A 12,840-nucleotide genomic window follows, 5' to 3' on the forward strand; every position below is an offset into this window, starting at 1 on the left:
TTACCCAAAAGGTGAGACCGGCCTACTAAACAATCGACAAGCACAGCTTTCTAACATCCGCCTACTCTTTGGGCTCATTACGCAATCTTTCCCGTGGAGAACAATAATAACATTAGGCTATGTACCTGGCTCATAACCTTAACTTTGTTTCTAATACGAAACCTATTTAGTCTGCACAGGAAGTACTCCCTTTCAAGACATTTAAACGAAGAGGCGTTACTTCCACAAAGGGTCTTAATTCAAATCTTTGATCACTTGTTTAATGAATGCGTACTTTTGCCAAATATAAGATGCGAACCTATAACCTCAGTGCCAAAGTAATCACGACATCTTCTTTCCGCATTGCGGTAAATTGATATCCAGTTTCAAATCAAACAGAGATTTATGTCGCTTTTCCAGACTTTGTGAAGCATAACGCCTCAGTTTCTCCAAGGTAACTACCTTAATTTTTTTCCCAATAACAAACCCATTAAACCCACATGAGGAGTGATTCCTTTCAAGACATTTGAAGAGAGAGGAGTAAATTCCACAAAGGGCCTTAAATCAGCAAGGGTAAGCTTATATATAAAAGGTATCGGGGGGAATTTTAATCTTGGCTCAATATATTAACAAACCCACCAAAAAGTGACAAAGTAGCTGTGGCGAATTAGTAGTTGTTACATTCAGTGAGAGATAGGGCATAGTAAAAGAAATACAGCTCCAGAGGGAAGACCTGTATATCGAGAGGGGCTTAATACGGGGCTTAATATATCACGGCATGTCGGATTCATATGAAAGTAAACTTGCGGATAGAACTCATTATCATATGAAAAGTTTTATATGAAAGGTTTAGCGAGCATACTAAGTTTTGACGACATGGTAAAACGAAGTGGGAAATAGACTTCCTTCCAGCAAGAAGCTCAGGAAAGGGCGGTTTCTCGATTATGTGTTTGTTTATATATACGTTGCTGCGAATTAGCGTCACTGTATGATGATGCTCCCATATTTCGTCTTTAATGCCCTCTCTATTTACGTGTTTCTGAGATTGATCAATATTTCCAGTCACATTAAAGCTCTAGAAAATTTATCAAAGTATGTGCCTGTGACATCTTTCTAGCCCTTTTTACTGACACTGCGGAAAAGAACTTCGGCTAGCCTGCAGCCGAAAGGGTCATCAAAATACTCACATCAGTCCCTACTTGAAATTGGCGCGCAGTAAGGATCTACGCTGGCTAGCCATGCAGACCATGCGCGCTATCTGATTGTCGTTTGCTTGCATCTCAGGTCTAAACTCAATCCTACACAATGAACACGTCACAATCAAATTAATAAAATTCTGGTTACGATATTACGATCATTTACGTACTTTAATGAAAGAGCCTAACGAAACATGTCGAGGATTGCATAGTCCGTTACAGGCTTCGCTTCAAGGAACACAGGTAGTAAAGCGTGAGCTCTTCCGACAAGACAGGGAAATTAGGACTAATGATAGGTAAGCCAGCGCTGAATTATATAAGCCAAAAGACGGCCTTACAGCTTCCCTTTGTAGCGTGTGTAGAATTTGTAGACTGAAATGTCGACTAAAGTGTAATAAGAAACTATACGTTCTGATATGTCCTCTTTCCTAGTTGTGTTGATATGATGTCCGCTACAGTGACACGATTTAATTTCAGACATAACTGCGATTGAGTATAAATTGGAATCCCCTGCTGTAATCCTAATACACAGCTCTATGTCAAACATGCATCTATTGTCAATATTATGAGGTTACAAGAAGCTTAACATACAGTATGGCCGTTTACATGTTAAATTAGTATGGCACCGCAGATTTTTTTCAATGGGTTCACTATCTCTCGGATCACACTTTAAAAAATAATGTTTGTTAATTATTTGATGCCTGAGTGATTTTTTCTGTTTCGAGGTACTCAATGTGTTATATGCCCGAAATTTCATTAATGCAAACCAAGTCATGCAAACCAATTCACACTTCAGAACATACAGTTTCCCTTTCAGTGACACCCCTTCTCGAGTTGCAGATATTTCGGTAAGCCCTTTTTGCAGATATTTCGGTGAGCCTTTTTCTTTTTCGTGCCCCTGAAACCGGACTTCATAAGACCTATTATAAGTATCAAACCCGAGCAATGAATAGGAAGGTTTATTTTGGGTAACAAACGCATATTAGCATACCCAGCCCACTAAATTGTTTACTGTCAGATTACCCACTGGAGCAGAAACAGTAACTATTTAACGGCGCAAAGAGCAACATCATTTGATTCATTCTGAGATTGTTCAATTAAGACATAACTTCTTAATTCTTCCAGACAGATTTGTTGAAGTAAAGAACATGGAACTTGTTAGAAACGAAGACAACTCAGCTTGCCTCAAAATACAAGGCCATGCCAACAAAACCCTAACGGCATTGAACACACAGAGACTTTCAGGAATATTTTGTGATGTTAAACTGACAGTGGATGACAAGGAGTTTTCAGCCCATAGGGGTATTCTGGCAGCTAACAGCAGCTTCTTTCTAGCCATGTTTACCGCAGAAATGTTGGAAAAGGACAAGGCAAGAGTCACTCTGAGCAGTGTTAGCAAAGCAGCGATGGAAAGCATATTGGAATTCATGTACACAGGCCAGATACAAATTGACTTGGCAAATGTGTTTGAACTGTTACAGGCGTCCAACTTTCTTTTCGTAGACGAGATTAAGAAAGCATGTTGTCAATTTCTAGAGAGCACAGTCGACGTGGAAAACTGTTTTACGATTCATACGATTGCTGACGCTTTTTCTTGCAATGGTCTGATTCAAACAGTGACCCAATATATCAACCGAAAGTTTACCGAACTTGCCAAAACAGAAACCTTTTTGAACTTGGCAAAAGAGGATATTGTCAAATTTCTGTCCAGTGACGATATACAAATTGAAAGCGAAGAGCAACTTCTTGAAATCGTTAAAGATTGGATCAATCATAATCCGGAAGTGAGAAAAGACTATTTTACTGAATTGTTGAAATTAATTCGGCTGCCGTTGATCTCTCTGCCAACCAATGAAGGCAATTTAGATCGAGAGAAACTGAACCAACTCACACTTTTCCCAAGAGTTAAAGAAGTGTCCCAAGCCGGACAAGTTGGCAAAATAATCGCAAGAAAGTCATGCCGAAGTGTTGAAGTGATTGTGGTGGCAGGTGGATGTGATAACTCAGTCATCCTCGACAGTGTATGTTGCTTCATTCCTGCTGTGGAGAAATGGATGAATCTGTCACGCATGAAGATCCCTCGATGGAGGTATCGTAAAATCTCGTAGTCTTTGTGTCCCACATTTACTATCAGACTTACAAAGCCGTGAATACCAAAAATATGCCGGGTGGATTTGTTATTATGTTATAACCAATCACAAAGCGAGATCTTCAGACAACGTAAACCACAGAAATGGATGAAACGATAGATCAGGAAACAAATTTAATTGGGTCTCCTCCATCTTAGTTGTACAGGAATTGACATAATTGTTTTCCCATCCTGGTTAAACACTAGCGAAGGGGTTCTGAGAGATTTTTAACTAATTTCATCAGTACGACCGGAAGCTCAATCATCCAAAGCGGGGTCACGCTGATTTCCTGACTACAAATACGCTACTTCCTCTCTTTTCTTCTCGGTGGCAAACAAGAAGTAACTTCTGCTCGCAACCCCTCGATAGGGTTCTGTTACCTAGCAAAACCGCCACAAATCCGAAATCCCTCAAACCATGGACGGAATGTGGCTCTTGATACAACGGATACTAAAGAATAGCCATTATTTAGACTTTCGCATTTATGCCAACTCTCCCGGATTATCCGAGAGTCTCCCGAATACCAAAACCAGATGGAAACCCATGCGTTTTCTATCTTTCTGTGCTCTGGAGATCTCGCTTGCAATTGGTTATAACACAATGCACACTCCACTGAGACATATTTTAGGTGTGCACGGTTTTATAAGTTTGATAGTAAATAAAATCCAGTTTTCGCTAGATCGACAATGGCGCGTTTTCACTCCCGTAAGGGACCGTTCATTTTTTATGAGGGAGGGGGGGCTGGTGGGATTCGGGAAGCACCATTTAAAAATCGCATGACCCCCCCTCAGCTTACCAATTTTTTCACATGGCCCCCCCTTATAGCGGTCATTTTTTGGGATGACCCCCCCCCCCCCAAAAAAAAAATTGAACAAACAATATTTAGATTTGAACTTTTTTAATATTTCTCTATTATCCCCCTACTTCACGTTATTGTGCTCACTATGAAGACAATATTTACAATCCCTATACTACAGAGAGCTGTTGTTTAAAAAACAAATCAAAAGAAAGAGAAGTCAATTTCGGATCTCCTAGTTATGGCTCGCCCTGAGCGTGTGGCATTTGGCCTCTCATTGGTATCTTCCTCATCTGAATTGATGAATGCAAGAATGACATCACTTGAGTCATCTTCTCCCCTAGAGTCAATGGCATCACTGTCATACTCATCATTGTCACTTTCATCCGTTTCACTGCTGTCAGCACTTACCCTGTTGTCATTTTGTGTCAATGTCCTGGCATTTCTCAGTGTTGGTTGGCCAGCTCTGAGAGGACTCTTCTGCCGCAAGCATGAATGTCTTACAATTGCCTTTACTTTCTCACTCTTGCTGCTTTTCAAATGCTGCTTCAGCCCGTGGTGGTTCAAGTACTTGTTTTGTTCTGGAACACGTTGCTTTTTAAGCTTGGTTAGATCTTCGCACAACTCAGTCCAAGGATAATCCTCATATGATTTATCTTTTGCGTCCCTACTTAACTTTGCCTTTTCTTCTGCTCTCCTTTTCCTTTTAAATTCCAGCACTTCAAGATGCTGAAGATAATCCACCACAAACTTTGATTTGACAATAAACTTATCTGCAAATAGAGCAATGCTCTCTGGGTCAGATAAAACCAGCCTGCCACCTCCATGCTCTTTCTTCGCTTGGACCCTTGGCTGCCAGTCATCTGGATCACGCCCTTCTTTTGGGGTCTTCTGGTAGGAGAGGTAGTGGTGTTCCGGTAGGCAGGAATGGTCAGGAACTGGTTTAGGATATCTTTCTATGGGTGATCCAGTCCATTCACAACAAAAAGAACAAATTTCTCCTACCTTTTCTTGACAGGACAACTTTAGAAACTCTCTGTAGTTCTCCCCCTCCTCATAGTGCTCATTCATAAACTTCTCAATCTTACGGAAGTAACAGTAACCTGGAACAGAGTCTTTCCTTGCTCCTGCATTGTGATACTGAACCAAGTACGAAGTGTTGTGAAAAAACTAGAAATCTGTTGATGTGTTGTGTGAAACACATTGTTACATTTAATTTACAGATGTCTTTATTTGGAAGGTTTTTACCTCTACTCTAGTGATAGGCATGTATAAATGTTGCCCTGTCCAGGTAAAACAAAAAGCTACGAGTGTTCTCAAATCTTGCAAATAGTGGATTACTTTTTATAAATTTTAGCATACTTGTTGTGGTTTAAATTTATCTATGGTTTAAAATTTCTTAATTTTCAAGGTAAAATCGGGTTGACTAGCCACGACTTTTACGGTTCGTGACATTTGTATATTTACCGTTCTCTGTTCGGTCACTCGACCTTTCTTGTCGTTTCACTCGTGTTCATGAAGGGCACTTCATGTTGTGTAATAAGGAGGAATTGAGTGGAGTTGAGCCGTTAGATCGTGCTATGGCAAATTTTTACAGGTCATAGGTCTGCATGGTTTCCGCTGTTATCTGCATGTCGACTCGTTGAGTTTGACACCTCTGTAATTTGCCATGTGTTTATGCATTGTTTAGGCTCATTTCTATTGCAAGATATGCTTTTAAATCTCCATGAATTTGCTTTTGAGGGACACAATATGAAATTTACCGTGAACATGTTGCTTACTTGCATTCTATATTGTGACGTCGGGCCCGGCTGTGATTAGAACTGTTTGCAAGCACAGTAGGTAGATCGTTATCACGGATATCATATTTGTTCTCCTACGATTTCCTTCGGAGACGCCGTAGCTTTACTTTGAGAAAGCTATACGTTTGTCTAGAGACATTCCTATGTTTCTTGCAGCTATCTGATCGAGCTTGTGTTTCTCTTGCTCGATGTATAGGTTTATTCCTCCTTTTTAATTTCCTCCTCTTTTGCAAACCCCGTCTTTAAAATGGGGTTGATGCTATACGTTGAGTGCGTATTTTTGCTTTAAGCTCCTTGACGTTAGTTGAGTGCTGCTATGTCTTGCACGATGTAGAACGGGGCACGTCCATAATAATCATGAAAGAGGCTCATTCCAAAATGCGCAATAATGGCGAAAGCGACGAGTCGTTTAGGAAAAGGTTTACAGCTGAACGATCCAGGCAGTTTGACATCTTACAAGCAAAAGAAGCAATCTTTCTAAGTGCGGATGGCTGTTCAGAAAGGGCGAGTGAGTTTTCCATGCAAGGGTACCAGTTGAAGCCCAGTGATGGAAGAAAACTGAACTTCTCCATCAAAGAACACAGAGCAATGGTGGAAAAGTTGAATGTCACGATTCCACACTCTTTCAGTCCAATGGGCTTGCTTTAAAGCAGGGCGAAGAATTTGCCCACAGTTTTAATGTAAAACAGATCAAATTTATAGAAGCTAAGTTGACGAAGGTCACGCAGGACATGGAAGCACTAGAAAATAAGAAGAGCAATTATAACAGCATATTCAAGGACATACTCAAACAGCACATCAACAAAAGGAGAAGGAAAAAAGAAAACCGCAGAAAGTCAAATGAAAGAAAGAGGAAGCGGACTGAAAACAACGTCCAACGAGTTTATGGAATCTGTGTTGGAAACCCGCTAGGAAATGATCTTCCACAATGCCTTGTGTACCCTCCTAGAACGGCCGTCCCGGAAGAGTGTATTGAAGTTGAGCATGTTGCCACGTCGTTATTTAGAAGAGATGGGCCATACATCGCACAGCTCTTGGAAGGGAATTATTTCATCAATGCTGCAAGAAGCAGAATCACCACCAACCTTGAGCAGGAAGTCAGAGATTATGTTTACACCTTCATGTACCCTGAAGAGTACACTCTGACGGAAAGCATTGCTGCTTCTTGCAGCATTGGTGAAGGAGACTCCCATAGCAGCACAAGCGGCGACGAAGAACTCGACGACAGCGAAGATGAAGATGACTGCCAGTGAAAGTTGCATTCGAAAATAACAGTGTTAAATACTTCTTTTTAGTAGCTACAAATGCTTTTTGTCGCCAAACGCTTTTTTAAAGCAAATGGAAAGTTTATAATAAATTTGTATCCTGCCTTCTATGTTTATTCTATAGCAATTTTTTTGATATTCAAACATCATGCCATTTTAAAGTTTTACTAAAATATTTCACGTGACCCCCCCTTTTTCCCTTATTTTTTTGGGATGGCCCCCCCTCGAAAGCCATTTTTTTTCGCATGGCCCCCCCCCCAAATCCCACCAGCCCCCCCTACCTTATAAAAAATGAACGGTCCCTAACCAGCGAACACGACACTTTTTTGGAACAAAAGAAAGTGTTCAGATAACAAAAGAGTTGAACTCTCACAGGATTGGTTTGGAACTCTAACATGGTCGCTTGTTGGTTGTTTTGGGACATCAATATGGCTGCCGTGACGTCAAATGAAAACACTCCATATCACGTGAAATTAGTGGCTGTATAAAATAAAAGTAGCTAGTAAAATTTATAAAGCTAATGCAAGATTTTTCGACTCTATTGGTGGTTACAAGTGACATTCAGCTACTGTAACAAAACCAAAAACTGCTGCTAAGAGTGCTGTTTCCTGATAAAAATGTAGCATGAGGTAATTGAGCTTAGCTGAGCTTGCCTGTTTCGGGGTAAATCACAGACTTCAATTTTCAGCACGAATTTTATCAAGAAAGCAGGAAATGTTGAAATGTCAACAGTGTGTCCGGTTAAAAAACAAAAGCTATTCCAGTTTAGCCTAAAACTATTTTTCCGCTAGCCGTTGCTTTTAGTGCGGAGGAGTTATCACAAACTTTCCAGCAATTGCTCAGACGTTAGTTCGCTATGATTTCCTTGGCAAAATGATGACGCGACTTCAGTATAGCAGTGGCGAGGTGCGTTCAGCCATGTTCAAGAAGAAAAGGGCTTACTTCATTTCAAAAAAAAAAATAAAAACTAACTGAAAACTAGTTAGAGATATGGCATGTGATTCTATAGTTTGGTGGCTATTATTTCTTTTGCTATCGATTTACACCATATTGCTAGTTGTGATGTTAGTTTATTACTTTCCTTCAGGCTTCAAATGGTGAGCGTGGAGAACAAGCTTTTTACCATCGGTGGTCTCAGAGACGTTTGTGTCAGAGATCCCTTAGTTCCTTTCGTGGAACGTTTTAGCGGCCAAAAGAACACCTGGGATGCAATTGATCAGCAACCCGCAGTACAGGATGTGGAGCTGGATTCATTCTGTGCAATATTCACTGGCCGCGGTAGCGTCATTATGACGGGAGGGCTGGATCCAAGGACGAACAAATGTACATCCCACGTTTGTTCTGTTAAACTTAAAGATGTCCCTTCAAGTGTGGTACAGCTCACTTCCTTGATTTGCCCCAGAGCTGGTCACTGTCAAGTGTTGGTAGGAGACTATGTGTATGCTATTGGCGGATTTCAAACTCCAAACGCACATGTTATCTCGGACGTGATTCGCAGTGTGGAATGCTATGATATAGCTAAAGGTAAGTCAAAAATGACCATATTTGTTTGTGGACGTGTACAAGTTGCAATTGAAAAAGTGGAAAAAAAGAAAATCGATAGCTCAGCGGGTCCATAACTCGAATCAGCCAAGTAGCAGATTAGAATGATTTGACAGTTTTCCAGAAGTATTGGAACGCCAGATCAAATTGTTAGGTATTGTTAATAACAATGCGCCTTTCACAGTGCAAGGTCTTCAACCCGAAGGCTTTCCAAAAGTTGTCAACAAATCGCTGCAAGAAAGATTTTAATCGAAAACTGATTTTGGGTTTGTTATTTTTGCATGCAGTCAATTTGATTGAAATTTTTGGCGCCGATTTCATATTGGTATTACCATTGGTTTTGCAATTATCTAGTGTCTTATTTAGCGACTATATTTAATTTAAATGATATATAGCTGGTTTTCACATGACGTCACTAAAATTCAAACTACCAAACTATTGATCTTTCTGAGATTTTACTTTAATGATGTATAGGAGCAGCTGAAAACTAATTTTGATACAAATTTTCGCTCCGAATGGGTTCTTGGTTTTGTGATACACTACGCTTGAATTTCTAAGCTTTTGCGTGACTCGGCATTTACATCACGGCCTAGAGATCTTTCATGATGGTTAAAAAGGTGACTTATTTCGGGGAATTTGGCTGTCTGAACAGTTTATATCTTAGAAAAAGTATTATTTTAATGTTTTAGAGTTCCTCGAGGGATAAATTCACGCTTCTGTAGCAAAACTCAGTGACAGATGTTTCTGTTGGTTTCCGGCCGCCATGTTGGTGCCCATACGGATGGGCACCAGCATGGCGTCTCCATGCAAATCTCTTTAAATTTGGGTAAAAAATTTCTCCGCATATCTTGCATAAGAAAAATTGCTGTGACCAGAATCTTGTCGAGAGTCTTCGTATATCTACCTTCTCTCATTTCCCAGATTCTGGACTTAATCTATTGAACGATTTTGATTTTTATTTTGATCTATTTTGAATTGCGTGACACTGAAAACCAGCAATTCCAACCTCTAACACTCGTGTGCTTCATCGTAATTGGTCCGATCAACAACAACGGCAAATTCTCGTGCTGCGATTGGTTAAAACATATTGGTGCTCTGGGTTAAAGTCTTTGCACTGTAAAACTGAATTAAAACTTCTGAACTTTGAGTTGTTAAGCAACTAAGTCCTTTTTAATAACGAAGTCCTGTGAGCTTTTTCGGGACTGTACCGATAAAATATCTGTTTCATACACGTTGATTCGTAGAGTGCATGTCAAACACACACATTATTTTAAAAAAGTGTGGCTGATCAAAATGGTAAAACCAAAAGAAAAACCATACTCTGCTGTGGAAGTTTGGAAGTTAATGTATTCGTCTTCCCCAGCTAAAAATACATACGAATCTAACAGAACTTGTCTTATGGAACTCGTAACTTGGGTTAACGTGTAGACGTCATTGTGCATTGAAGTACATTTTACCTTTAGCATCCCGTCTGTCTACAAATTTCTTACTATGAACTCCGGTGTATGACTGTTGACACCATGATCATTTTCACATGTCATATCCCTTATTTATAGATGTTTGGACTTTCGTTCAACCCATGAATGAAGGAAGACAATTCGCTGCTGCAGTGTCGTTGAAAGACAACATCTTCATCTTTGGTGGCTGTGATGGGCACAACGCGCTCCGCTCTTGTGAAGTGTACAACACAAAACTCAATAGATGGCAGCACATCTCGCCGATGCATTATTCCAGAATGAAGCATTCCGCCGTGGTGCACGGTGGTAAGGTTTTTGTGATTGGTGGTTTGACTGGCAACAGAGCAGGTCCTGTGTTAACGTCAGTGGAATGTTACATTCCCCAGGAGAACCGCTGGACCGAAGTTCCTGACATGCAGAGTGGAAGATTTGATCATCAATGTTGCATCACTAATGTCAGTTACAATTTAATCGCCCCCTTCATGTAAGACTTAAGATGAAAGAAGTCTTCCTGTGTGGACTCAAATTTAGAATTTGTTTCAATGGACGATCTAAGAACTGCGTTTCAACCTCATTAAACATAAATATACCTTTTCTAAAACACCCTGTAAGATAGCGTGCGCTGGAAGCCGTACTTTATTAACTCGAAACACAGAACTAGCAAGAGCTATTGCTGCAAAAATGACGCGGAGGAGAGAATTTACAGTTTGATGATAGAAATAAACGAATGATTTTCCAATCATTCTTTTTCTCCTAATGTTCTATAAAACAAAATGCGACATTGAAAATAAAAAATAACTAACTGACCAACAAACAAACAATTAAAATGGGCAAATGGTCCCCTAAATGTACCCCCTTTCCTATAAACGCAAATGTTTCGTTGATTAATATTAATTTCGTTTATTGACATTTGATTATTTAATTAGTCGCGTGATTGACAGCCGATGGCGTAATCGCTAAGTAAGTTGATCTTTGAGTTAGAATGACACGTTTTCAAAACCACGAAATCAGAGACAAAGGTCATAAAGCGTTTTTTACCTTACGTTGAACATCGCTAACCTGTAGTGTTTTACTGCTCGATCTGCTGACTCGTTTCGCTGACCTGTTACCGAAATAAGTCTGACTGGATATCGCCACAGAAGTGAGTGATTTGTTTATGTAACCCGTTGAATTTTGAGAATTATATTTTCCGTGCAATTTCCTCAGAATTATGTATCTCACCGGTTTATGTATCTTTCCTATAGATCGAATAAAACAATGTACAGATTACACGATTCCGTGTCCAGTCATTCGTCCGAGAACCATTTTTTCCCTGGACCATCCAATAAACGACCCCTCCCCACCCCTGGGAAGCGCAGTGGCCTCATGGTCAGTGCGCTCGTCTCCGGATCGAGCGGTCCAGGTTCGAGCCCTGGCCGGGAGCATTGTGTTGTGTACTTAGGCAAGACACTTTACTCTTAAAGTGCCTCTCTTCACCCAGGTGTATAAATGGGTACCGGCGAAGGGGTAACCCTGAGATAGACTGGCATCCCATCCAGGGGGAATAGAAATGCTTCTTGTCGCTTCATGCTACGGAAACCGGGATAAGCTCCGGCCTTATGGGCCTTATGGCTCGTATACAGACTTTAATCTTACCCCTCACCCCTTTCCTTGAACTGCCAAAAAATAACAACATTCCTGGACGTTGAGTCTATACATTTACGCAATGCGGACCAATTTAGTTTTTTGCTTCCGACAGGTTTTATCACTTAATTAGCCATTCAGATTTTTGAGTGGGCGAAGCTCACAATAAGTTGGCAGCTAAAAATTTTTGTCGGTCTACAAGAGTCACGTGATCGAAAGGAATTCTATTAAAGTGCACCTAACTCCCCCCCCCCCCCTCCCCTCCCAATTTTTTTTTTCGCTAAAACGAATCCACTTGTTATTCGAAGCATTCGGGCGAAAAAAATTTGAATTTGGTTGAGTCCTCGATTTTCTATGCCCTTTCAAAGTCGCGCCTGAAGTGTTACACGACCGCGTTTTAGGGGTCTTGGGCGGCGGTTGCTGATGACGTCTACCCAGGAACGAAACACAATAGCGCCTCAGTCAGCTCTCTGTATTTGCTCGAGAGAATGGAAAACAAAACTGATCGTTCCAATTTATTTTGGGACTAAAACGTCCAAGTTTTGTACCAGAATCATTTCTTTTTCGTCACTGGAGTTATGTTATAAATACTGCGGGATTAGAAGATACAGGTTGTCGGTAGTATTTCGACAAATTGCTGGTTGGCTTTAAACAGAAAATTTTGAGAATAGCGTTTGAAAGTCTGCGGAACAAATGCCAGTGAGAGTTCTTCAATGGTTCTCACAGACTCGGTTCGCTCGTTTCGGTTCAACAAAATCAACCATCGTCATGTCTTTATTTTACCATTGACCGATCATCGCCAGTAAATTGTACAGTATATCTTTTTTTTAGATCTGGGATATTGTTGCAACGGCTGATAGCACTTCTGGAAGGCATTTCTCTGCACTTTTCGAATGTGTATTGCACCATCCTGAAGGAAATGAGAGGACGTGAGATATTAGACCTTCCTGGGGAGAAGTCACAACAGCTGCTGGACCCATTCTCCTCAAACTCGGTCGTGAAACAAAATGGCGGTGTTTTGGCGCTATTTTCGAGATTTCGTCGGAGCACA

The 12,840-nt window shown here is 40.6% G+C and overlaps 1 protein-coding gene across 1 annotated transcript; it reads left to right on the forward strand.

Annotated features, from left to right (window-relative positions):
* The first annotated feature begins 2,323 nt into the window (after window positions 1–2,323).
* Window positions 2,324–10,654, forward strand: LOC145495705 (kelch-like protein 12). The gene is made up of 3 exons (XM_081475316.1): window positions 2,324–3,264; window positions 8,255–8,691; window positions 10,266–10,654. The coding sequence occupies exons 1-3, from the start codon at window positions 2,324–2,326 to the stop codon at window positions 10,652–10,654; spliced, it is 1,767 nt and encodes a 588-aa protein (XP_081331442.1).
* Window positions 10,655–12,840: the final 2,186 nt, after the last annotated feature.

The sequence above is a fragment of the Orbicella franksi genome, chromosome 8 (genome assembly GCF_964199315.1).
Source record: "Orbicella franksi chromosome 8, jaOrbFran1.1, whole genome shotgun sequence".
Taxonomy (NCBI): domain Eukaryota; kingdom Metazoa; phylum Cnidaria; class Anthozoa; order Scleractinia; family Merulinidae; genus Orbicella; species Orbicella franksi.

Excerpts from the sequence above, each read along its gene's own strand:
- LOC145495705 (XM_081475316.1), top strand. The coding sequence starts at position 2,324 with ATGGAACTTGTTAGAAACGAAGACAACTCAGCTTGCCTCAAAATACAA. Across the intron at positions 3,265-8,254 it reads ATGAAGATCCCTCGATGGAG|GCTTCAAATGGTGAGCGTGG; the intron begins GTATCGTAAAAT and ends ACTTTCCTTCAG. Across the intron at positions 8,692-10,265 it reads ATGCTATGATATAGCTAAAG|ATGTTTGGACTTTCGTTCAA; the intron begins GTAAGTCAAAAA and ends CCTTATTTATAG.